At 39.9% G+C, this 27,920-nt stretch overlaps 2 protein-coding genes across 4 annotated transcripts in view; one reads left to right on the forward strand and one right to left on the reverse strand.

Annotated features, from left to right (window-relative positions):
* The window catches only part of LOC127376706 (coiled-coil domain-containing protein 60-like), a 38,631-nt gene extending 25,603 nt beyond the window's left edge, over positions 1-13,028 (forward strand). For 2 of the 3 annotated variants that reach the window (XM_051423891.1, XM_051423893.1), the window contains 5 exons: positions 513-582; positions 2,808-2,948; positions 3,736-3,879; positions 4,131-4,320; positions 5,664-6,838. In XM_051423891.1, coding sequence (XP_051279851.1) covers positions 513-582; positions 2,808-2,948; positions 3,736-3,879; positions 4,131-4,320; positions 5,664-5,858 — 740 coding nt within the window. In that variant the 3' untranslated portion in view covers positions 5,859-6,838. Of the gene's footprint in view, positions 1-512; positions 583-2,807; positions 2,949-3,735; positions 3,880-4,130; positions 4,321-5,663; positions 6,839-12,222 lie in introns of those variants that run through there. The other variant, XM_051423892.1, reaches the window with a different exon arrangement.
* A 3,441-nt stretch (positions 13,029-16,469) lies between these two features.
* On the reverse strand, positions 16,470-19,399 carry xbp1 (X-box binding protein 1). Its single transcript, XM_051423899.1, is given in 6 exon segments — positions 16,470-17,525; positions 17,633-17,716; positions 17,719-17,799; positions 17,916-18,032; positions 18,424-18,520; positions 19,032-19,399. Coding segments are annotated over 6 exon segments (1,188 nt in total). The 5' UTR covers positions 19,268-19,399; the 3' UTR covers positions 16,470-16,952.
* Positions 19,400-27,920: the final 8,521 nt, after the last annotated feature.

Below are 27,920 nucleotides of genomic sequence, written 5' to 3' on the forward strand. Positions count from 1 at the left end.
TAGGAGAAAGTAACAATAGTCAAACAGAATAGACACTTAGAACAACAGAGAAAATGTTTCAGGCTGCTTTTAAAAGTTATCAGTGAAGAAACAAAGAGCATAAAAACTAAAAGCAGCTGTTTGTACTGTTTATGAACTGACCCTTGTGGGCTCATCAATTACTGTTACACATTAACAAATACATTATATTGATTAGTATATATTGGCAGGGTGGCATGCAGTAGGTTGAGTCTAACAACAGAGAAATGCTCTGTGTGAAGGGTGCATTGAATGAGAGCTTTACTGTGTACAGTGTATAAACCTGACTTGACTCGACATCACTCCTGAACCAAAAACCCAGCTTTCCTTCAACTCTGCATCACATGAAAAATAATGTCTTCAGTTGTGCAAATCCTTCACAAACCATTAGAAAATTTGAGCTAGAGAGAGTTACATATCTATAATATGCACTGATGCAAGAGACAAAGAGAAATGGAGCAGAGTCTAGTTAACTTTTGTTTTTTTATCTCTAGGTCTTCGCACACTCTCAGATGTCCATCAGAAAGTCAAGAAAAAGAGCCAAAGCAGCAGACACACAGAAAGGTAAGTTCAACTTGCACTGATCTACATTTTAGTAGCCCTCCAGCTCATGACTTGTTTTCCAGCAGCCTGTAAGATAAACATGGTATAAAGATTACAACCCAGTATCATTATGAGCCTCCTGCCATAAATCCTTAAAGTCTACCCCTGACTGCTGTTGTTTCTCAGGGCTGGCCTCCCATTATGATGTAGGCAGTGGCAATAACTTTAACAGTAGCAAAGGCTTTATTCCCTAAATCAACTAATTGTAAAGAGGACAAAAGTCCAGGCTATCATGCCCAGGGCAATATTCCAGTGACCCTGGAGTGATTATGTAAAGAAGAGCAGGGGAAAGCAGTGGCAGCTCAACCTGTACTATTCTCACATGCTCTGTGGTGACAGCCCTTCAATTTGTGCATCTATTCTTAGTCCTCCTCATCATCATTCTTCCTCTGGCCTATTCGCAGTTTTGAAGGCAGTGATGTAAAAGACTATGTCAGGAATTCACTGTAAGGCGTCAGTGGAATTGTGTTGTGGATGAGAGGACAAAGGGGCACGTTGTAAAATGTTATCAGGGGACATGTCATGGGTGCTTTCTACTACCTGATATTTACCTCAGTTGTTAAAGGTGACAGCATGATTACCACCATTCAATGACTGATTGCATGTGCCACTATTTTCTCTCAGCCAGCAGAGCTTTCAGTTATAATGAGTTTGTGCCACAAGGTTTGAACCAACCGTTGACGTTCAATAGCTGATGTGCAAAATTTGATCACTCCAAAGATATGACCGTATTTGCATTTCAGTTGAATTCTTCATGCATATATGAAGTCATCAAATGCATAAAAACAAATATAAACACAAATTCACATAAAACATGTCAAAAGAAAACCAAGAGCATTAGAAAACATGTGAAAGTGTATTAACTGCTACCTTTTCAAATAGAAAACAACAACAAATGGCACCATTAAGACCCAATCATACTAAATACTATCATTGCAAAACAACAAAACCTGGGCCCTGTTTCACAAAAGCATCTTAAGGCTAATATGATTGCATATAGACTTACAATGGGACTAAGATGATTTTAAGCTTAATGTGCTTTTGGGAAATAGGGCCCAGACTTTATTCTGTATCTCAGAGGAATATCTCTGGCGACATCCGATCTCAGAAACTCCATTTGACCTATCCCTACTTTAACAGTCTCTTCTATAAACAGGTCGGACTTGTTGTAACCATCCTCTGTTCCAGTTTGACAATACCTGAGTCCAAAACCCAGCCTTTACCCCAGAGAACTGACAACCAATCCGGCTCCAAGACCACAATGAGTTTTTGGCCCAAAGGGTGCAACTGCAACTGCACCTATAGGGCCTAATGTGTGACTTTTATGTTAACCTTAATCACTTATTTAACCTACTGTATGGTACATTTGTCAATACCCTCTCAAAATTTTAAAAAAGGAGGTCAAAGAGGCGAAGTCGGCACACCTGGTTTATTGCTTCTGTCAAAATATAATAGCTATATCATATTATAAAAATGTTAAATGGTTTGTTCAAGATGTTTTTTTCATTTTCTACATACAGTGCATACAGTCCATGCATACAGTGAAATCCATACCTATTTGAATGGAGACACATGTTTATGTGGTATTGGCTCCGTACTTTTTAGCTACAGTTTGGATTTTAAACAAAACAGTATCTATTAGATTGAAGTGCTGATTTTCAACTTGAAATATGTTTGAGGAGCCATATTGGTTGAACAGTGTAACAGTCACAGCTATATTTATACATCGTGCCCCAGTATCAGGGCTGTGCAGCAAGAACCCTAAATATACAGCAAGTAGTGAGTTTTAGGTACAAACAGTGGAACTGCTGTCACCAAATATTAAATAGGATGACTTTATTTAAGTTTATTTGTATTGGGTCCACTAAAATTGGGGGGCTGGGCTTTGTATATAAATATCTATAATTCATACACTGAGAGTATGCATGGTAACCCCATACTGTTTCATTTTAAAGGCAGTGTGCTAGGAATCCTTGGATGCATATACAATAGCAAAGGAATGTGTCATTTTATACATTGTATGCATGTTGTATACAATGAACCATTTTTTTGTCAAAGACTTGGTATGTGCTTGAGACAAATTTTTTCTCAAAAGCTGACACAAAGAGACATTTTATTGCATAATCATGACTACCAATCTGTGAACACAACAAAAAATAATTTGTGTTTTTCTTTCCTACATCCAGCTGTCCTGCCAAGCCCCCATTAGCCATCAGCCATCTAATCAACAACGAGGCCACCATGCTGCGGGACGTAAAAGCTGTCTTTGACGAACGGGTTGAGGAGCTGGCTCAAACCTACATCGACACCCTGGAGCTCAAAGCCAGGTCTGGCAAACATCCAGCCCTAACAATTTCATAACAATTCCTTCTGATTTGTTTTCCCAAGTTATCACGCAATTATCAGCATGCAGCAGAGGATACTGCATGTCTCAGATGCATCATCTTTACAAAATTATTGTTTCCCCAAAAGCAAAAGTTAAAATTCAAGGGATGAATAGATGTTCAAAAGTGATATAGTTTCTGTACAAATCCATACCTTTTGAAAGAGTCAGTCTGTGTACCCCTTCTTTCAGTCTTTAAGCTAAGCTAAAATGCTGCTGACTGTCGCTTCATATTTAACATACAGTATTCCTACTAATTTCAGGGATGTTATTGTTTAGGATATCATTATGGTTTCAGTGGTCTGAATTTGTTCTGCTATGACAGATGATGCCTGATTTTGTTTCTTCATTCATTCATTAACAGAGCTGATGGAATTTAAATTCCTGAGTTTGCATATTCTACTTCATGTTTCAGGCAGATCCACAGTGAAACAGGTTAGGGTTGGGATTAGCATCCTAGACAGAGCACTGCACTGGGAGGACATCCAAGAGGGCACTTTTGCCACCTGTGTTAATTAGCATGATCTTGTCATGTTTTATCATGTTATAGACTTTAGCCCACTTACTCTGTGAGCTGACTCTGAGGGTAAACATTTACAATTTATGCAACTGCCATGTTTGCTCTGTTATATCAGTCAGTGTGTGCTTAATACAAGTCAAATACAGCCAGTGTGCCAATACATTACAAACTATGTGATGAGTGTGAGATAATGTCTTCTTCTCCCATCCAGAAAGAGGTTAAACAGCAGTCTCCAGATGTATCAAGGCCTGTCTCACATGACTGAACCCCATGGCTTTCCTCATCATGTGACCTGCATTTCTCAAGAGACAGAAGCTCCACACAACAATAAAAATAACCACAACAACAATATGTGGTATGCAGCCTGTTGAAGACATTATGTAGTGTGGAATGTGGAGTGTGTGGTGGGGTGTGGTTGAGTGTGGTGGGGGTGTTATTGGGGTGTTATTGGGGTGGGGGTCAGACACATCTGTGGAACTGCATACACATGTGCTATGCGTATGTGTTAGCATTCAAACTAATAAACACAATATTCTTATGTGTTGTAGCACGATGTTGTCTGCAGACCTGATACTGATGCTGGCCTTTTCTGTCTTTTTCTTCCAGGCTGTGCACTCTGCTGAGCAGCCTGCCTGAGGAGGTGTGCAGGGAGCGAGCAGTGAGCCGGGTGCTGGAGAAGCTGAGTGGTTTCGCAGAGCAGCAGACGCTCAGGGTTCGACCTCAGCTCTTCCTGAAGGTGCTGGGGGGTCTGGAGCCGTGGGAGCTATGTCTGCCTGAGATGTGTGTGGCCATCCAGGTACACAAAAGACCTCATTCCACATTTCTTAAATGTTTGTGAAAACAATCATCCAGGGATTTCTGCAACAAATAATAAAATGAAAGACTGTATTTAAAAAAGGAGGCTTTACTACATAAATAATCAAACCAAAAGGTTTAACCATCATCATGTGATCACCTTGTCATTGGGTCATAATTAGTGAAAATATTACACCTTTTTCCCCACTTTATTTATCTATTATAAATACTTAATTTATTTAAAGAATAACGATCACACTTTGTATTTGCCCTTTTTACACTTAACTCCATTGGCATTAAATGTGAGGAACAGACAACACGACCCTGCCCAATATAAATGACAACTATATTTACCGATGTGGTCATGAAGGCTGAGTTTGTAAAAAGCAGGCTTTTGTCATTTACGCAACATTAAAATTTTCTACATGTAACGTTACAGACCTTTACAACTGGAATCTGTCCATATTTGAAGTTGATCCTGTTTTATGAACTAGGTAATAAATCAGAACAGACACAACTAAAAAATGTGTGATGCCCAAATTATTATTGCAGTTGGTTAGCCGATTAAAAATTGTCTTGTTTGTGCCCAGCAGAAAGATTTCCTAATGATGTATTTCTACAGGGTCTGTGCACAAATTAAAAGAGATTTGATCGTTGGATTGTATTTACTTCCTCTAATCTTCCCCCAAACTTTAAGCCCGACAGTAAACTGTCTGCCACTCCCACCAAACCATCAATTAGGGACGATCTGCACTCCAGGACTAACAGACTCCAGACCCTCTGAACACGCCCCTACCGGTCAGAAATGAGGGGGCAATACATCCTTCCCAGACTCCAGAGCAGATAGCTGAAGGTGTAATGACAGGAGGCTGACTGATAAATGACACCGGCATATAGTAAAGTTGGCTCACTGATTTAGAGGGTCGGTCACTGGCCGTTTTCCTCTCTGTGTGCCTTTTGACGACAGTTTGTGGCAGTGTCCCTCTCAGTGTCGCAGATGACTTGCTTTGGTTTCCATTTCTGGCTCAGCAGGAGGACACCAGGGTGGGCTGGGCTGGGGAATGTCTGGAATTGCTGGTGTCTGGCTGCCTTTAGGGGAAAGTTAGTCAGGGTTTGGGGCACCAAAGAATAATATCTTTTGGTTGCTAGGAGCAATATAAGTAAATAAGTCAACATAGAGATGCTCTGTTATCATCTACAAGAAAGTTTTTGTCCAACAACGACTCTGTGATCACCAGTTTCAGTTGTCTATTTGTGTTTTGTTTCTTACTTTTAACTGTATGAGGTGCCAACATACATTTCCATCTGTTTCTTACCCTCTTTATATCCCTCCTCAATTGTCAGATTGCCACAAAGCATGTGGTCCAGATGTCCAGGGAGCAGTATGATACCTGGCTGTGTTCAAGGGTCACTCTGCCCCCACAGTACCCTGATGCCCCTAAAACACCAGGTGAACCACACTCATCAAGACCTGGAGGAAGGCTACAGGCACAGACAACTAGATTAGGAGAAGACAGGCACACCAGGGTTGTAAATTAAATATAAGCTCAAGGTGTAAATTATCCTTAGAAGTGATGGAATAAAACACGAAGAGTAAAAGGATAAGTAAGAGTAGTTATAATGCATTTCAGCCCAGTCAATGTTCACTTGACTGGAAAAGCAGCAGCAGAGAAAATGCTAACTCCACAATAAGTAACAAATAACATTTGATTTATCAAGAGAATCTACTTTCAGTGGTTACAAAGAGCAACAAAATGCCAGCAAGCTGTTTTTCTAACACAGTTCCCCGTAAGTGTACAGTGATAACACAAGATTACAGGTCATAATTTGATAGAATCTTTAGTTCTGTAGTGCAAGGTGCCAAATTTTTGTGTGTGTTTATTTATTTTTTGCTAGTATTCCAGGACATTTATTGCATTTTGTGGTGATATCTCCCTATTCATGCTAATGGTCAAATAATGTTTCTATTTATTCTAAACTAACTGTGAAAATTAATTGCAAATCCCATCCCTTCCTGTTTGCAAGAACATTTTTCCTGGAAATACCTACTTGACTCAATGTTTGGACTAGCAAATGTACTGCAACAACAGAAGTGGCTACACAATCACACTCAGTATTACCTGTCTGTAGAGAGCAGTAAAACAGACATTTACATGACAATAAACCAGGCTACTGTTTTAATACTTCTGTTTTCACAAGTAATAATAATAGTAGATAAACAATCATATACTGACACTCCACTGGGCTATGGAACCCAGCCAAACATTCATAGTGACCTTTAACCCCGCCTCGCCTCCCAATAGGGTGGTGAGTAAAAGAGGCTGACCCTCAACTCTGACTGCCTGTTGGACACGATAAAATGAACTCACGTGTCATTACTTCGATCAGCACTTTGGAGAAACTGAAAGTGAATATTACTTTCTGGGTCTTATGACTGTGAATGTTTAAGCCTGATATCCCTTTTATGAAAATAATGTTCCATGTGATATATATGCACAATTAAAAGAAGTAAGCTATAAGTGGGTTGTTGTACTTCTAGTCCTCCATATCAATTTATGATAACATGTACTGTCATTTTTTCCATGTACGATGGGGCAGTGCACTTCAGTCTGTGTGTGTGTGTGTGTGTGTGTGTGTGTGTGTGTGTGTGTGTGTGTGCGATGGTAGTGGAGCAGCATGGAGTGAAAGGGGAAAGTTTCTTGCTTGGAAGAGGAGGAGTGGGATTGGGAACGGGTTCAGCAGTGAGCTAGCACTCATTTCAGGAATGCCACACTGTCTGGGAGCTGAGCTCAACCCACCCCCACAGCCCACACCCCTTGCTTAGCCCTGAGCAGGGGGGATGGTGGGGTGCAGGGCGGCAGAGGAAAACATGAGGGAGAACAAGAATTCTTTCATTTGAACTTCTCACTCAGGTTTTAGAGCTCATGCGTCTGGGTGTAATGTCTAGACCAAATAATGTGGAAGATACGGGACGAAAGTGCTAATAGTAAATATAGCTGCAAGTCAGTGTATTTAAACTGGTATAATTATGCACAAAAGTGAAATATAAAATAGGGTTTGAAGCTGAAAAAGGTCCTGAGTTGCAGAGAGTATGAGCTAGCTGGTTAAAATGAAAAGGTTTCTGTTCCAGAAGACAGATGTTTAATGAGCCGTGTCTGTATTACAAAAGGGGCTATGATTACAAGTTAGTATCAAAAACTTTAATGCTGCATATCATTGTGTCACCATTTGGTTATCTGAAAGACTTTAGCCTCAAAATTGATACAAGACAGTTGATTTTTTCACACATTAAAGGGAAACCAATTTTACATCTGAAGATCAGTTCACTCGTCTTAGTCTGAGGAAGATTACCCTGATGGTGTCGTAATGATGTGATCAGGATTATCTTAGTTTTGGCTTTATCTTTTAAAGAAAGTCTGTGTCACAAACTGGGGATGTTTGCATTCTTGGGGTGCCAATTTTGGGGTCCAATGAAAGACGCTATCAGGTTGCATTATAGGACCCAGGGTGAGACTCATAATCAGGGCTAAAAGTCAGGATATAGCCTCTGCTGCTTTGATTATGATAATTTTGTCTGAGTTTCCCTTTCAGTATGAAGAATTGACCCTGCTGTTTCTGCTTTTGCCTCTTTGCCATCCAGTATACACAGATTTCATGCTGTATGGGCCAACTAGTGAATGATGCAAGACGTAAGAAAAAAAATGGGCATTGAGTCAACCGTGTGGGAGGATTTTTTTTAAAAAACAGCTGCTATTGCAAGGCTGGTCTGCTGGTGGCACAATAGCGTGTGACCATGGTGTAGTCCATCCTAGATATACTGTCTGTAGTTTAGTTTGCAGTGTAGTCAAGACCTACAAACGTAGACCAACCATTTCACTGTAATTGGATGTAATTGGAGTGTTTAAAGTGCACATGGTTTTAAGGAGAAAGAGAAGGAAAACTGTCAAGTTTTCAGTTCTTGGATCTTAAACTTTTTTTTACTAATCTAAAAGCAGAGCACAGTACAACAGTACTAGTGAAGATAAAACAACAAGATTATAAATTCCTGAAGGATTTTAGGAATCTATGTATCATTCTGGTGAAAGCTTATAGTGGAGTATAACAGTGGAACAAGCTTTAACTCACCACCATTACAAGTAGTCAGAAGTAAGAACATCTGCTGAAACCTTTTCTGTTAAAATGTACCAGAAAACATTTTTAATTAAACATGACAGAACACTCTGTTTTCTGCTTCAGGATTAAGATGAGGATGAAGTCGTGTAGGTGTCCTGATCTTAAAACCTTGTGTTCTTTCCGCTACATCATATCATAAGCACAACGACCGAGGTGCCTACAGGAAAATTCAATATTTACTCTCCAATTTACCAGCAGCAGGCTCTCCGTGCTTGTGTAGTTATCAAAGTGAATTTGGCTGCATGGAAAGGAACAGGGGAGTGTTTGCTCAGTGGTGAAAAGTTGTGCAACCAAAAGCTAGATCTCAAACTTATTACATAAAAAGCTGAGTTGTAGTGAAATTAGGGGTTGGGAAATTTGGGCCTTATGTTACTCTTTCTATCTGATCATTTGTTCTTTGTAATCCTTGTTTTTACTTATTGGCAATGTTTGTAAAAAGGATATTAACCTTGTATTTTAGTTTCACCCATTGTGATCTGATAGCAGACTTCCTGAAATATCAAATGCAAAAGCTGCATGGGCTACAATGACATGCTTTTATCAGTTCCTTTATTGTGTCTTCCTGCTCCTGCATGTAGCCTTGGTTAGCCCTTTGTCCTACTGATAAATTCCCCGCAGCTGGCTCTTTGCACATGTAGACACTCTCTTATCACTGCTCAAACAGTTGGGGGTGTTCTCAAAGTCACGCACACAATTGAATTTTCTACCCAAATATTGTGTCCAGAGGTCCAGAGATCAGGACAAAAACTAGTGATTCATTGGATTTTCTTGTCACTGTGACAAATGTCATTAAGCCCAAGTTCAAAGTAACTTGTCACTCTGTCACACAAGCTGGGCTAAAGGCTGTCTTCACTACTGACCAAAATAGCCATGTAGCATTAGCTTAAAGTACACACATATGACACTTTTACAGCTGGGGCCACTGAGGGAAACCACCTGTTGGGGGTACAGTGGTGAAAATGTGCTGTTCTACTTCTACTTGGAATTATATAACATCTGACTATGACTGTACAGTATGTCAAATAGGTCCACATTATCCTTCTTGGAATATGAAGTGGATTTTGTAGTTTCCTCTATTTTGCATCAGTTTCATTTTAGTGGCAGAAATAAATGGGTTTATTGATTGATTACATGATTGTCTATGGACTGAGATCATTCTGTGACCAAATCTCCAAACGTGCTCTTAGATTTTTAGCCACGCTGTAGCTCCATGGCAGTGTCAACATCTACCGGATGAATTAGGTAAATTTAAATAGACGTTCATGGTTCCTAGACAGTGAATCCTTATGACTTTGTTGAGCCCATGACTTATCGTTAGGCGCCAACATCAGGTCAAATTTTGTCAAATTTTTCAGATGCCAAAAGCAAATACCTTTAAAACCAATTCCATTCCGATCAGCTTCAGTTGTACTCTGGTGGTACTCATCTGCTTGTTAGCACTGTCATTGTGAGCATGTAAGCATGGCAACGTTAGAAAAGAAATCGTCCTGTTGAGCCTACATCCTATTTTGTATGTATTTGTTCTCCAACTGTCTTCATCCTTCTGAAACCATGACACACAAAATGTTGAAGATGACTAACTTGCACCCCTGCCACCTAAAAAGAGGAAAACAATAAAGTTGACTCCTCTTTAAGTCAATATTCCTTAACAAATTTAGCTAGCTCGCTTGCTCACTGAGGTGAGACAGTTGAATGAAACATGACACACACAAGACAACATCCCCTCCATGGCAATGTTAGGGCGGACCCATAAATGGTGATAATAGTAATTTTCTGGTCCAGGCAGAGAGACTGAGGGGAAATTACAAAAATTTAAGTTATCTATTTATATTTAAGTTAACATTTAGGGCTGGAGCCCAAGAAGCCAACCCCACTCTCTGCCCATGAGCTTAAAACTCCACTGTATCTAAGTACAGCATCACAGAGCCGCTAGCATGGCTGTAGACTTTGTCTTGTTTAAAATATATATTATTATTGAACACAAGGCTTTTTTTTGAGTTTGAAAGCTGACGTGCACTTTGATCTGACCCGGTAGCGGGAGTGTTCAGTATTACAACAGACACAGTACAAGCTGTGACAGCTAAGAGATGTTTATTGTCTCAGATAGCATAGGTGGTCCTGATGAAAACACACGGAAGATGAAATTGAAACAAGGAATTACCGTACTTTGCTTGCCTATGTGTGTGCATGCCTGTGTGTCCTGTGCTCTGTGATCATGTTTAAGTAGACTTTGTAATTGATGGCTGACACAGGCTGACGCATGAGCCTTTAACCTCAGGGGCCTGGTTTAAGAAAGCAGTTAAAGGCTGTCCAAAAAGGTCTGGTTTGTGGTGTAACTGCAGCTCTGTTCTAAAAGTTGTTGAAGAGAAACTATCTTAGAAAGTTAGGACCTGAGAATTTGAATTAGATTGAGGATGGAGTAAAATGCAAATCTGTGTCAAGGTTATGAGAACTGAAGCCATTTAGATGATATCAAAAGATATTCATGATGTGCAGTTTAAATCCCCTTGATCCGCTCAGAATCTTTGTTACGTGGGTTTGCTGCCTTTGAGAGAGCTTCAAAGGGAGAATCTGCCACGCTGTGTAGGAGGAATCCAAGTGATTAATGTTTTCCTCCAGCAGACAGGCTGCCTCTTGCAGACCTGCCACGAGTACAGGAAGTGAAACCATGGCAATGGAGCCTTGTGTAATGTCTAACGCCGGTTCGCCCGCCGCTTGTATTAAATTGTGCCTATTAAATATCCCTCCAGGAAGCCTCAACTAGCCTGCTGTCATTCATCATACAAAATGTCCTAATTTCTTCCTCATTGCTGACCTCAAAAGCAAAAGATGATCTCTCTTTAAGATGAGAGTTTGATTCTTAACTGCTCTGAATAAGTGAGTATAGTCATCAGTTTCTGTGCTTTTTATGTGGTCATTCAACAATTAACCTACCTTGGAGAAATGACATCATTTCTGAGTGCAAGAAAGAAAAGTCAAGACTATTTTTTTCTACTTTGAAGAGATAATTAAAATTACATTGCATGTAATTAAGCAGCAATGTTAGCTTTACAAATATTTCATGTCTCCCTCCACTCAAAAATGTATTTTTCTTCTTCTTCTTTTCTTATTTCACTTGGATGTTTGACTTTCACTGTGCAGAAAGTGAACACAATGTGCAGTGTTTGATACTAGAAGGGTGCTTTTGCATTCATCTGCTGAATATTTCTCTGTGCACACCTTAAATCTGAGTTTAGGACATGTATGTACTTGCGGACGTTTGTGACATCTCAACTACTTTGAAGCTAATTATAATCTAAAAGGCAATTTACAGAAGTGTGATGTGGAAAACTTGATGTCTTTAGCCTCTGACGTTCAGGAACACATCTGACTCTCATAAGTAGCCTTACTGTTCCCTCGGTGGGCTTTGGCTCAGTGCCGTGGATCAGACATGCATTAACACACTCGACTGACTGTCCTTTGTTGCCACTAGTAACTGAGGATAACGATCTCTCTCACAGCTCGAGACTAAGCTACCTTGACTGAGCACAAGAGCCAAGTGTGCGTCTGTATGTGAGTGCATGCTGGTATGTCTGCGTCATTGGCCATATATGTCTGCATCTTCTTGTTCAAACACACACATTCAAGTTGTAATGCAACTAAGAAACAGTTTCCTTGATCCTGACAAGACAGGAGGTTTAGGTTTGTCATGTTAGTAATGTTTTTTTTTCTTGCTGTTCTTTCTTGCCAGTGAAAAGAACAACTGGAAACGGATGATGCAGATGAAAGACTGATGATTGATGGCTTTTTTTTCCCCTGTGAAATGATTCATTGTGCCAAATGATCATTTGGAATCTGGAAGAACAAGCTGGGCATAAAAAAAATATATAAAGCATAGAAACACACCTTTTGAAGTGGAAAGACGTGATTAACTGGAACATTAACAGGTGATTAAGTGCAGCAGGTTACCTTTTAAACATGCTGATGAATTGTGTTCTTCCATGTCCACGTACAGAGATGAACAGATGTTGTTTGTTGGCAAATGACGGGGACTATGACTCACTTTTCCCCAGCTGAATCATTCATAAGTGCCCTAAATACCAGGGCTATGCCCCCCTCCACTACCCAGCTTGTGATCAGCCACTCATTAGCTTTTTAATAAAGTAGGCCAAAGGGGGTCGTTTGAGCGATTTTCATTCCTTGTTCGGGTCAGGTGACCGAGCCTTTGAGGCTCTGCGACTGTTCCGATTGTGACCCCAGCTCACCCCCACCCAGCAAGACCATTACCATTATCTGTCACATGAGCCACGTTAGGCCCCTCTGGCCGCCTTGACCTCTTGTTTGCTTTACACTTGACTAACTTTGTCTTTAAATCCTTGTTTGATCAGCTGGTACTCGCTTGTTTATTTCTCAGAACCCATGTTGTAAAGCTAAGTTACGCTAATTCAGCACTTAAAAGGGTTTCTGTTATTGTGTCAGAGCAGATTTACCCCATTGCTCTTAGTTGAAATGTGCATTTCGAGCGCACCATTTACAGTTTAGACTGAAGGGCTTCAAAGTTCCAACTGTAAAACCTGTATTTACATTAGAGGGGCAGCTGCCAGTTTAGGTTTAGCAATCCTCTTTATAATACTGCTGAGTGTAGTAATTCGAGGCCTGCTGTAAGGTTTATCCAAATCCGTGCATAGGTGACGACAGTGTCATATTAGCACGACGGATCTGGCTCTAATTTAAGAATGAACCTTGACATCCAGGACCAGGTTGGTTTCATACTGGTGTAGAGGAACACACTGACATGGAGTCTGCTTTTATGAAGCAACAATAATCAATCAAAAAAATTCAATCTTTAGCTCACAGCAGATCTCACGTCAGTTTTGACAAAAGCAGGAAAAGGCCCGATGAATGTTGGGATGATTGGGGCAGTAGTCAGCATTTCCAGGTACCAATCAACAAATAATCACACAAAGAATTACAGTATTTTGAGGCAAACTATTGTATATTTAAATCCAGACTGTGGTGTACCCAAAACCAAAGCAATGTACATCCCACAGATTGCAATACATCTGTTATTTATTATGCAGGTTACAGGACACATTATGCATCCCAGCATTTAAGTAAATAGGTTACAGAAAGCGTTTTTGTACCATACACCGTACCAAACAACAAGTACCGTTTTGTACAGTTTAAGTACAAAACGGTACTTGTTGTTTGGTACTTGTGAAATACAATCACAGTGAGTGTATATGAGGTTGTAAGTGGCAACAGGGGTTCTCTGTGTGTTTTAAACAACTGACAATACATTTCACATTTGGTTTAACTTCACAAGATCATTAATGGCAGGTCCAGGTCGGTTTTTAGTAATACATTTTTGACTTAGTTGATATATAACAATTAATCAGGCTGTTTCCAAATGAGTTTTGTACCATTGAACTATTATCAAAAACAAAACCCAGACACTATGACATGTAGAAATAAGAAATTATCATAAATTTCATAATTATCATACACCTGGCAACTTCATGAACTCTACTCCAACAGTGGAAGAGAAACTGTAGTGCCATTTGGTTTTCCCTTGAGCCCCTTTCACTCATCAGTTGACTGTTACAGTTTGACAGATGATTGTGTTGTGTGAAGTTGAAGTTTTTTCACCTCTTTTCTCATACACAAAAATGCAGCTACATTTCAATACTCGCTCTGACTGCCTGAACACAAGAACCGATATGCTTCTACTGAAAGACATGGAGTACAAAAGATCCTCAGGCTCATTGTGAAACCTCCTCGTACCCCTGCTGTGGCAGCATTGACAGGTTCAGTTGTCTCCTGTGCTCCTCACCTCACCTAGGATGTCCTGAATGTTAACATGCTTGACATTTTTGTTGGTTAAAGAAGCCTAATGCGGCCAGTAGCAAAATCCAAATTGCACTATTTGATGTGAGATCCACAGATGACGTGGAGGTGCAGGGAGATAACAGCATGCTGCCTTTCTGCTTAAATAACTCCTTTGCCATTTTTGATAAATGAAAATGACTATTAATGTTGCCACAGCACCCAACAGATGTCCAGATGTTCAGTTTACTGCTGATGATTCAGTATCAATTCTGAACTGTGTTGAGTTTCAAAACAGCTGAAAGGATATCTTTGTGGTGCTTTAACAGGAATTCATCTTTAAAATCTCCAGTCATAAAAATATGCTTTATATGAAGAATTTTGTCAGGAATCTTATATTAGCAGGAATCACTTTGTGGATTGTACTGGAAAGGAGGGGAAAGTACAAGACCAATGGTTTACTATCTAAAGCAGAGAACTGAAGATGCAGATATCTCTTGACAAATGGGTGGGGAGAAAACCAAAACTGTAGCTGGCACACATAGCGAATAGAAACAGAAATTAACCTGTTGTCCCTAAATAAACCAGAACTGAACTGAAAAATATCAGCTGGAGCACGTCTTTTTCGATTTCAGGCTGCAGTGAAATCGAAAAAGACATTTTTCAGTCTCAGCTCGACAGCTGTACGCCTGTTTTAGTCTTTGCTGCGGTTTGCACCTACGAGACAGGAAATGATGAATTTCTAACCACACTCTTTCGGCATAGTTGAGGCGAAGCTACGTCAAAGGCTGGTGCGGTTTCCTTCAAGCCTACCACAAGACACAAAATGGAGGTCAAATCACAATGAAATAGCTGAGTTGCAAATTTTTGTTTTTCTCTTTAAACCTGATGACTTAGCATCACAAACACGTACTCCAGGACTACAGTGCTCGCTGTGAAACATAATAGGTGACATCACAAATACAAAGCTTTGTAATCAGCGAACAGGAGCTAAAGCTCACGGAGACAGGCAGCCGGGCCCTGCAGAGTTAAGATCAATTACATCCGTGTTGCTTCTGAAAACCTGATCTAATCAGCTCATACAACAACAGGCCACTGCAGGGGCTTTTTGTTCCATGGGTGGGTGATACCAATCATAGCCCCGGGAACTCAAAGGGGGCAACTGTCTCCTCCAAACATTCGGAATGAGACCCCATTGTGGTTAGAATAAAGGGCCCGAGAAAGGTGTGTTCCCCACTCAACCTATTGTCGTAACACCGGGCCAAAACACCAACAATACTTACACTGACCTATTTCTGTCGGCATATAAAAGTCTAAACCTGTCTCAGGTTAGGCTCCCAGGAAACTCCCAGATACATGTTGCTGTTATGCAATACAAACAGGCCTCGTTCTTGGAAAAGCAAGGTTGTGCTGGCACATGAGAGATAGGGAATATAAACACCATGTGCGCACATGTATGAGATTATATCACAAATGAGGATAGGTGAGTTAGATAAGTGTGAAAGGATTGTGCTTTATCCCAATGTGCCTGTAAAAAAAGGCTGACCATGAGTATAATTAAGTTATTCATGTTAATTGATTATTAGTTTAAGATGAAATAAATAACATTTGTCGAATTAGTTTGAAAAAGCCGTTTTGTGGGAAATACTGCTAATACAAAATACAATTTTGTGTAACATGTTTCCTTTGTTATCCCTTTCATCATCTTACAGTTGCCTTAATTTATCCTAAGACTTCCTGGATAGTCCAAACACCTAGGTTTAGAACCTTTAATGTCAGAAAATCATGAAAAACAGTTTACCATGGGTCATTGTGACTCTTTCAAATTGCTGGCTCTGTCACACTCAGTCCAGTGAAAATACAAAGGACACATGAGAAGCTAGAACCAACAAGTCTTTTGCTTCATACATTATTTTTTTATGCCAACCGAGTGATCTTTTTATTTCAGTAGTTTCCATTTAAAGCAGCAAGAGTTCATTGATAATGTCTGTTAACCTGTATTATCATCTATTCCTTTGTTTTTTAAAACATTGTGCATATTCGAACCATCTAAACAGTATAGATCGAAATGTAACAATTGTTGCTCGTTTTACATATTGTAAAGTAAGATTTGTCAAAACTGTCCATTTCGCCCTGTATATGCGGTTTCAATGACTGAAAACGGAGACAAGATGCAATGCAAAAAGTTTTTTAATGCAGTAATTAGACTACATGGAGAGCGGTCAACAAATTAGAAGAAAGCAATTTTACAAGTGGACACACACAATGACTCCGAAGCAGAATACACAAATAAATAAAATATTTAAATGATCGGTCCCTAGCCCCCTATTAATTTACAGAAATACTGAATTCCATCCACATTTTATCTTGAACGGTGAGTGAAAGATTTGTAATCAATCTTGAATCCTCTTTAGTAATTAAAAGCCAAAATAAGCTGTCATGAACTCCATCTCCCACAAGTCAATGCAGCATCGCCAGTGGTACAGACCTGCTGTAATAAAAAGGAGATTATGTGCTTAACTTTAGCCTATATACGAGCTGGTTCGGTGGTGTTCTAGGTTACTATGAAGCATTATGTGCTCATCTGTAGTTATTGAACACTACACATTAGCTCTTATGTGTATATATTATAACTTTTTGGGTTAAGGGTTGGATTCAGACACTGATAAGCTGGGGGAAAAGTTCATTAGCAAACATGTCTTCCCAGGAGCTTTCTGAGCACAAGGGAGAGGACATGCCGCTGAAAGGGGAAGGGGACCCTTCGTATCCGGAGTCGCTGTAGGTGTCCGCCAAGCAGGCTTCCTTATCCAGGCCGCTGAGGGCAGGGGGAGGAGAAACGGAGAAAAAGTCATCCACCTGACTGTTACAGCTGGGGATGACCACTTCCTCCGGCTCGTCTTTGATGCAGACCGTCTCCTCCTCGACCACCACCACCTCATTAACAGGGAAGTTGGCCTCCACGATCTTCTCGTCTTCTTCGCTCTCCGAGTCGCTGCACTGCCCGCTGCTCACCTCCTCCACGGGCTTTGTGTAGATGTGGTCAAAGTGGATCAGTTCATTAAGGGCCTCCAGCTTAACTGATGGGGACCCCAGAGTCGCAGGTGTGGTGGCAGGTACTGGGTTCCCCCCTCCGACCAGCTGCACCTGCGGCTCCTGGCACTCCTGTTCACAAGACTTGAGGAACAGCTCTGGGTCAAGGATGTCCAGAATGCCCAGTAGCAAATCAGACTAGTGAGGAGGGGGAGAAAACAGGAGATTAGCCTAGTAACCCATGACCTAACTCTGGTGTTATTACAGAGCTTTCTGAGTAACAAGATTTTAAATCACTGACTTACCTCATTGTCTGTAGAGTCAGAACTGTCTGTATCCATTGAGAGGTCTTCAGATTTAGGGACTGCTGGGCCTGCACCTGCTGCGGAGGCACACATAGCCTGAGTGCTGCGGACTCAGAAGACCCGATCCCCAAACCTGCTTCGTTCCCGGTGGACAACAAACCCTGAACCTGTGACAAAAAAAAAAAAAAAACGGGAAAAGTGTGAATTAACGTTACTCCACTCAAGACTGACAAGAACCACACGCTAAACCCACCCCCTTCTACAGTCTGCATTACAATCTCACCTTCTCTTTTGAGTCAAGGGTGTCCAACCCAAGTCTCTGTCTCAGTTCCTCATTTTCTGTCAGTAGGCCGCTCGTCTTTTCCCGAAGCAGCCTGTTTTCGATGTAAAGTTTCTGATTCTGCGGGAGGAAAAAAGAACAGATGTTTGAAACTTGCAACCATTAATCGGGAAGTGATGCGTGAAGTGTCTAGGGTGAAAATAAACCAGCTAGAAACGAAACTACACCGAACAGGGGAAGATAATTAGCTTAGTTTAGTTTTCCCCATGCAACATGCAAAATTGTATTGCAGTGTATATGATATAACTATAGCCGTTTAATGACATTATTGTAGTGTGAAATTGCCTTTGTAGACATATGTTTGAGTTGTACAATATCAGATGGTGAGGTGGGGACATGAGAAAAGTGGGTGATGGTGGGTTGGGAGTTAAACATAGTATCTTCTTGTATGGAGGGACCCCGCATTCCTAGAGCTACACCCCTCTCAAGATGTTAAAAAAAAAAAATTTACCTCCAGCTCCAACTCTAGGACTTGCTGCTCCAGCTCCCCCATTTTGGCTTTTTTTCTGTCTCTAGCTGTCTGAGCGGCGACTCTGTTCTTCAGTTTCCTGGAAGAAAGAGGGGAAAAAAAACAGGAATATAACACATTCTTTCCATGATGCTGACTAAGCACCCCGACATGACTTGGATTCACAGTACTGCGCAATCACCGGCCATGTTCCTGCCACGCAGGCATAACAGGGTATCAGTGTCCTGCTCAGCGGAGCCGGGCGGGTCCACGGACAGTCAAAATCACTCAGATAGCAGATTGACAAGCCAGTTCAAAGTCCGATGGTGATACAAGAAATACGTTTATGGGATTTCAATGCTTCGTGAGGCAATTTCAGAGAGCTTAGATAAACTAATTATAATAGTAGATGATGTAACATTGACCCTATTCCTCTGAGCTGTGATTGAAACATCAAATCGCTACTATTGTTCGACAAATGGATCAATATCTTTGGGCGTGTCCCTGTGGTGAGCTCTTGAACAATGGCCGGGTTTTACGCTTTAAAAAATGTACATTTTTTTTACCCCCGGATATAATGCAATATAAGGGATATTTTTTGTGAAACTAACCTGCGAAGTGCTTTCTCCTCCGGACTCAAGTGTGTGAGTCTCTGTCTTTTTCGTATGGGCGGCCCCGCGGAGGAGTTGGAGTCTGAATCCGACGACGCCTGGCTAGCTGGTGACGGTAAAACGACCGAGATGGGCCGGCTATAGCCTGTCTGTGAGCCGTTAGATGAGCCGGTCTGTTTCCCGGATATCAGGAGCACTTTGTGGGCTCCCCCGGTCCCTGCTGCTACCACCACCATGTTGTTATATCCTACTGGTGCTGTCTGAAATCAGAAATAGCCGGGTATCCTTATTGAATTCAGTAGAAACCTTGAGGTTTCCCTGGTCACCCGGTCGCCGGTAATTCTCAACTGTTGAACAAGATGGGCTGCGCCTGCGATCTTTTTCTACTATCGTGGTGACAGCTGATAGGTTCCCCGCTGCTCTGACGCAATCGGTTCACGGCATGTGATTGGCCGACGTGCTGATGCAATGTAAAGGTTCTGCTTGCAAAATAAACGCACGTAAAGTTCCTTGTAAGTGTAATTTCCCGTCAGGGCACTCGACAGGAGTCGGTGCCAATTTCTGTTTCAAGTCAACAATGTGTCCTTTGAGCTATCTTATTCTGTTGTATTCTTTTTACGCCTGACTTGATCGTAAACCGGGGTTTCAGTTTATACTTAGATGGCCCGTTTCTAGCAGTTCCATTATATTTTACTTGCTCAGTCCACAGTTCACATCAGTACAAACCGTGTAGCTGTGGCATTGATCTGGAGTTTCCTGGATCCACCACTGTTCCTATTCCATCTATGTATGCTATTTACAACATATTTGTTAAGGAAAAACAAACAGCACTGACTACATTATGTTGCTTCTAAAGACCAAAGGTCACTTTAAGATTTCATATCAGCTGAAGTAATAAGAACACAATGCCACTAGAATAGCAGGTCACACTTGTTGACACTAATCTTTTTTCACTTTTTTATTATTCTTAATTTCTTTTAAAACCTCAGTTTTACGGTTCTAAGATGCTGTTAGTTGGTGTCACTCAGACGTTTCGTGCTCCGTGCTCTTTTTCCTGTACAGTATTTCCTCATTCTTTTCTTTGATGGAGCAGACTAATAAAACAAGTTTTACCACTCTGATGGCTTTCCCTGAAATTCTAATTTCCAACTTCCTGTAAAGGACTGATGGAACGATTGTCAGTTTCTTGTCTGTCAAAACGTTTTAAAAAGTATTTTCAGTGGCCTTATAGTAGCATTAGGTTATTATCTGCAATGGCTCAATGGCTTGCAGAATTTAAAGATTAATGAACTTTTAAACTAGTAGAGTAATACATGAATATTCAGTATTGGCACTGTTTTTAAAAGGACAACCCATGGGACTTTTTCTTGCTGTGGATGATTCATTTAAGCACATATGATTAAAAGTTCCCATTTTCATTTGTTGTGTTATGATTTAATAACAAATTATGATGTAATTACAATTTTTGTTAAGATTTTCATAACAGAGCTTCATGTAAAGTAGGTATAAAATATTTTAAGTGAAACAGTGGTTCGATTGACCCACAAAGGGTGATACATAACACAAAACAAGAGTAGTTTTTTACTACAAAAACAAGCGGATGTGGTGACAGCTACAAGAGATAGTTCAGCAACCACACTGTTGCTCGGCTTTGAACAAAACAAGAGGTAAGTCTTTGCTGCATGTATTGAAGGGACAGCTTTGAAGGTGAAAGGCACAGTTTACAACCTTGATAATAAGACTGTGCCACAAGATTGTCTGCAGCCATTTACGCCATCCCAATAAAACTCCTCAGGTGGTTTTGAGCATTTCGCCAACAAAAATCCACCCATCGTTTCAGATGATGGTGTGCCCCCCAGAGTAAACATGCCTCAGTCAGAAACTGTTAAGAAGAAACACATCAAGCAAGTTCACAAGTATACGCTCTTCCTGAAACTGCTATTTGTCCTCAAACAGGAATTCACATTTTTGCTGTATCTGGCCACCGTTACTGTTAACAGCTTGTAGCCCTTTGCCCCTGAAGTCTGTCACCTCAGCAGGAGTAACTACGGCAGCTAGAGCAAACACTACAGAATCAACATCTGAGAAAGTTAGAGCAGTTGTTTATAATGGCCTCTGTGTGTGTGGGTGTGTGTGTGTTTCATAATGTAGTGTTGCGTTGAAGAAAGAGAAACAGGATTTGAATTCAGGATGTCCTTTATTTTTCAGCAATATAGCAACTGGGTTAAACTCCTGTTGCCTCATGAATGAAAGTTAACGCTAACTTTCCACAAGCCTTAAAGCGAATAGGGAAATAGATGAGCCTTTGAACTTCCTAGTAAATATTTCCTATTTTCAAGTTTCTTTATGTCACTCAACCAAGTAAACAGGCAAATATAGTTCATATTACACACTTCCCTCTTGCCATAAGATAAAATGCAGCTAGCTATTTTGGACTTGGAAAGTCAGTTGGGAATCCCCCATCATGGGTGAGACAAGTGTTACATTTGCTTGCTGTGAAGTGACCTTCACTCAGTGGTGGAAAGTAACCAAGTTCATTTACTTGACTTTGAGTTACTTGTACTTTACTTGAATATTTTAATTTCCTGCCACTACCACTATAATAATAAATAATAATACATTTTATTATGACTATGACTTATGTTATACTTTTTACTCCACTACGTTAATTTGATACTTTAGTTAGTTATTGTGTATTGAGATTAATAACCAAAAATATGATCAATAAATAAGTTATGATGTATTATTATAGATATGGTAAGATAAGATTTTATTGATCCGTGGTAGGGAATTCACAAGCTATCCAGCAGTATGTTAAGTAATTTAAGTTAGTTCCACTTTCACCAGCTGTAACACTATAGTGATGTGTACATTAATCAAACAATAATTCCAGTCATATAATATATATTATCTTCAAATGGGCTTAGTGAGTACTTTGACTTTTGGTATTTTAAGTATATTTTGATGCCAATACTTTTGTGCTTTTAAAATTTTGAATGCACATTGAATGTAGGATGTTATAACAGTATTTCTACACTGTGGTATTGCTACTTAAGTAAAATATATCAGTACTTCTTCCACTACCTCTTACTCGAGCTCTCAAGTAATGTAAAGCCCAGAGTGGGCTAGAGGTGTAATAACTCTAGAGAATTCAAATCATTCTCCCAAATAGCCAGAGGAATTTTTCTTTTCCGTGTCACCCATAGGTTTTACTACATTCTTTCATAGTACAAGTCATTAGGTATCTGTCAGTCAAACTGTGGGAAAATGCGGGTGGACGTTAACAGCGAAATGATTGCCTTTGTTCTGCAAATTACGTTTAAAATGCAAATCATGTGTTTGGTCTGCAGTGTTTCACAACATTTCATAGTATAATGCCCCAGTGGACTCACACTACTGTATTAACCTAAAAAACAATGTGTAGCCACAAACTAATACTCTGTAAGTTCTTAATGAAAATCCTCTTAATACATGATGTGCTTAGATGGGTGTGACAATACAATGTAAGCACAAACATTACCACTCACTGAATACAGTGTAAGACAAGGAGATTCAAGACACCCTTAAACTTTGAAGGTCTTTGCTGCCTGACTGGTTTAAGAGATGTAGAGTGGATTTGGAGAATACTTGAGCTAGACCTTGAACTACACATGTAGTGAAAAGGGTTTGCCTTGAGGAGAGCCCTGCAGCTTGTTGAAAACTTCTTACTCATTAAAAACAACTGTTCCGAATCAGAAACATCTTCAACAAATGACCACCACGTACACAGAAACCTGGTAGACAACTCTATTTTGTTGTTTACATTTCAACTGCACCTTATTTATTAAGGTATATTATTTATATATTCTTCCTACATATTTATTCCTTACTGCACTTCTTCTATATGAACCTCTTCAAATTAGTTGCTAGACATGCAATATCTGAAATATCTACTGATTTTATAGGCATAGGCAAATACAGACCCTTGGATTGTTATGTATTTCTTCTTTTTTTATTTGTTATGTGTGATTTCACCAGATTTCTACTGAATTTTGTTGTACCCTGTGCAGTTGCAATAAAGGAATTCTATTCTGTTTTATTTGTTATGTCCTTTAAAGCAGCTACAACCAGCAGGCAGCTAGCATAGCTTAGTACAAAGACTGAAAATGTGGAAACCAGCTCTCCTGGTTCTGTCTAATCCCTAACAAAATCTGCCAATCAGAACCTCTAAAGAAGAAGAAGAAGAACCACAAAGAAACTGTCCTGCTAAGAGCTGATTTGAAGTTTTCAGGAAATTAAAATAAGAAATAATTTAAATAAATAGATATAGATTGATTTGCTATATAACAGATGTTACTAAGTCAGGTTATTGACTATAGGACTCCTTGGTATTTGTGCACTGTTATGTTTCAGCAGTCATCATTACCCCATAAGTTACAAATTACGAGTTACAAAGTTCTGGAAGTAAAAGTTGCATTAATTGTGTCGCCAAGTGCTTGCTCATGGTGGCACTGTTGGGTCTCTGTAAATAATGTTTTAAAGAGTTCGGTCTAGACCTACTCTATTTGAAAAGTGTCCTGAGATAACTTCTGTTATGAATTGGCGCTATACAAATAAAATTGAATTGAATTGAATTAATTTTTCCTTGCAACAACACGTTTGACAATGTTTCACTGGCTGCTGTTACACAGTCTCACTTTAATGTGAATATTATTGTAACAGGACACACCATAAGTATAGGAAACGTAACTACTGTGAGAATAAAAATATTGTGTCAATATAAGAGATAAGCTTCCAGATGGCGGTTTGTATTCAGTTCATGATCTCATATAAAAGAACATTTAACAGTCCCTCCAGGATTTTGCTGACTTTTTGGGGGGATTGTTGTGGCCTAAAATGCCTGACTTTGCCACTGCAATGCATGTTATTATACATTTAGGCACTTTTGCCCTGAAATTGGTTGAATTTATGTTTATTGTTAAGATCGTAACATTGCAACTTCCTGGAAGGACTGATTTACCAAATAACTCTAAACTAATGTGTGTGAGATTTCTATAAGACTAATATCACTTTCTCTGAGAGATTCCTGTATTTCTTGGTCTTCATTGGAGACTACAAGTAGAAACAGTTCAGTTGAGGTGGCAGGAGTGTTTACTTACTGTATTTTAAGAGTAAGTGATATTTTGTTGCATGAGACAAGGTGACTAACATTATTTGCAGTGTCGGCATTAAATCATTGGGTACACATCCTGGATCAGATAATCTTCGTTGATGGCTCAGTCTGAGAGGAACTGTGTGCACAGCTAAACCTATAGTCTGCCCTGGCTGCTAGACTCAGCTCAACCAGTACTTAGACACACACACACACACACACACACACACACACACACACACACACACACACACACACACACACACACACACACACACACCCACAAATGCAGAAGTGGGGATCCTCCCTGGAACTCAAAGTTGGAGCCTCTGATTAAGGTGGGTGGATCCTCAAACCCACAATTCAGAATGGACCAATCCCAACAGCATCAAAAGAACATCTCAGGGCGTATAAATCACATTTATTTCTTCCAGATGGTGACATAGCTGTGATGTAAGATACAACCAGGCCCTCCAGTTTAAAACTGCACCCTGTGGTATTAAAACTGAAGGATGAAGGCGTGCTTGATATCCTGTTTTAGTACATTGTGTAATGTCATTTGTCTAAAACTTGTTGCGTGTTTGTCTCAATGCTATGCCAAGTCTCCTAACCCATATTACTGAATTAATACATTTAGGTTTAAAGCTATGCCAGTAATTCCTCTCCTGTCATAAACTACACATACTTAATTGATGATTTATATGTTGGTTAATTAGTTTTCTTGCTTTTAATGTATCAAGGCATTTAACCTCAAGGTGTGAGGACAGTAATTAAGCAAATATTTTGCTATACTAGCTGTGAAAATAATAAATTCAATATGTTTTGGGTAAGGTGCACAACAGCAAAAGCTTAATGAACATCTCACTGTGAATATGATATTACCTGTCCAAACAATGTTCTAATAATGACATTTGATATGGTGTAATAAATCAAGTCACCACCGAATTAAATGATTGAAATAAATATTTTTCTAATATAACAGCTACATAAAAGCAGTGTGTAAATGCTAAAGTTAATTTAATGTTTTATGTATTCAGTTTAGTTTTTCTGAAAGTTAAGTAGTCATATAAATGTAACAGATATGGTAAGGGTGAATCACCAGACTTCTTTGATGACATAAAAACTTTGGGGCCCTTGACAAATTTAATAATTTTGAAACAATGGAGGAAATTAAGATATATTAATAATACTGAACATCCTACAAGGAGTTTTAAACTGGTTATGAAAGTCTCAGTTTAATACTGATGCCTCTATAGAGATCATCAGAAACATTACCGCTTTTGTCCACATGGAGTGCCCTAATTAACACAAAAGTTCCTTGTAGCAGTGTTCTGTGGATATAATCCTGACAGTCTGCATTCTTTGGCTTGAAAACAGTCCAATTTAAAGGTCCAGTGTATGGAGATCTATTGTCAGAAATAGAATATAATATTCATAGGTATGTTTTCATTAGTGTATAATCACCTGTATATACAGACCCCAAGGGTTGCCTTCCATGGAGTCCGCCATGTTCCTGCACTAGCCTAGAATGGGAAACCCAAACACTGGCTGTAGACAGGGCCTTTCCTGTTTTTTGTAAGTTGTGTGGCCACTGTAGTTTCTCCTACACAATTCACAGCCCATTCTTATTCCCAGGTTGTCAAATACAGACGCGACTAGTGTTCAGTTAGTTGCAATCTGCAACTTCTCCACTAGATGCCCCTAAATCCTACACACTGGTACTTTAATTATAACCTTGATTAAAACATTATTATTAGATTGCAACATGTCTCAGCTCCAGCACTTGTAATTAAGAGCAAAATACTTGTGTGTGTTTAATTAGAGGCTGCCCTAAACCAACCATGGCTTGTTTTGTTATAGGAAAGGCATGGCATACTGGGTAAACAGTAACGCCCATGTGTGCTCACCGGGGCGGGTGCTGGAGTAAACGGTTGTGTTATAGGGCAAAGCCAGGCTGGACAATAGGGGGTGATCGGGGTCACACCCTGGGACAGCAGCCAGCTGCAGGGGGGCGGCTGGTCAATATGTTTGCTAATACCTCCTCCCCATCGCTCATCTCACTCACTACCCACGATCCACTGGGGTGTTTGTTCGACCTGGAGCCTTCCCACACCATCCACCTCTTTATCCTTTATCTTACTTGCCACTTTTTTCTCAGGGTTTTTGTTGTTGTTGTTGTTGTTGTTGTTATTTCTCCATTGCCAATCTGCATATCATGAGCTCTCATTTCCCTCCCTGCTTTTATTCCTTTATTTTTTGTTATCATAATCAATGTTGAAATGTGCATTTTTCTCATCTTATTTCTCTGTTGTTCATACATCAAACCGTTATTTATACTGCATGATTTTCACTTTTTATTTCCACTTTGCATCTCAGGTCTGTGTAGGTGTGAACAACTTTTCATGCCTGCAAAAAACTGTTGACTTGCTACAGTGTCAACACATCTTAACACTGAGGCATGATGCTGCAGCATCTCATTCAGTAACTCATTCGTCTCTCTGATATCTCTACACCAGTTACCCTACAATCAGTTGGTTCTTTATGTGAGTGTGTGCAAGCCAACGCATAGATAAGGTATCCACCACTTTGCATATACATTTTCTTTGAAAGCGGGCCATAAAACACACGAGAGAGACACCAACGGTTCCTAGTAGCACATTCTGCACCAGTGAATCTCCCTGCTCTTGTGTCAAAGAAAACCTCTTTGTCTTTGATGCATCACAAATGTTTAATTAACGCATCCATCGTACAGTTTCTGCGCCAAATTACATTTCAGCCTTTAATTGAGAGACATCATGGGAAATGAAATAATCAAACCAAATACATCCTACAGTATAAATTAACCTAAATCCAACCAGCGGAACAGTGCTTGTTGTTCATTCTCTCTGTAATTGTCTTAGGGTCTCTGCAAGCACTTTGTTTTCCCAGATAAGCCATGCTTTGTTAGTACAGAGAGCTGACATAGCGCTCTTTTTGTTTGATGGGCCACATTTGAGCTCACTGTACTGGCAAACTAACAACAACAACACTATTTGCCAGCGACAACTCTGTAATGTTCAGATACAGAAAGGCAAGATTGTGCTGCAGCCTTGTAATAACCTGTTGTTGCTGTTTTGTCCACTTGGCCATTTTTGTCTAGTTCCCTAATCCCCAATCAGTCTGACTCTATTATGTTCTTCAATGTGTGTCAGTTGCACCGAAGAGGCATTCTTAAGTGCAAAAAGACCAGCAGTCATAGGATGTGTGTATTCAACTATAACATGCATGATTCGGTCTTTATTTGAGCAGATCTGATCAGCTTCACTATGTTGCAACATTGATCTGATGCAACACAGAGGCAAGAAAGAAGACGTCCAGCCCCACGATGATGAAACCAATGTTAATCTTCCTTTCATCAAAACCTTCCTTCATGACTGTGTGACTTCCTCTTCCTTTTGTGAGAAGAGTGAGAGAGATTGAGAGTCAAACTACCATACATGTGGTGCAAACATCACACAACCACAGTGTTATATGATATTAACCTTTACCTGACTTCTCCCACTCTTGTCGTCTTGAAGTCTGGCATATACTGCCCACGCAGAAGTCATGTGTCTTACCGCCCCCTGGTGTTCATAACAGCAAATTACACACACAAAAAAATATCTTTGTTTTTAGAAGGTTTTCACTGAGCGCAGTTATGTCTCTTTGTTTGTTTGTCAAGGCTTTTCATAAAACACCTCATATCATTCTGAAGTATGTTGTTTATAAGCTAAGATTTG

The sequence above is a fragment of the Dicentrarchus labrax genome, unplaced genomic scaffold (genome assembly GCF_905237075.1).
Source record: "Dicentrarchus labrax unplaced genomic scaffold, dlabrax2021, whole genome shotgun sequence".
In the NCBI taxonomy this organism is placed as follows: Eukaryota; Metazoa; Chordata; class Actinopteri; family Moronidae; genus Dicentrarchus; species Dicentrarchus labrax.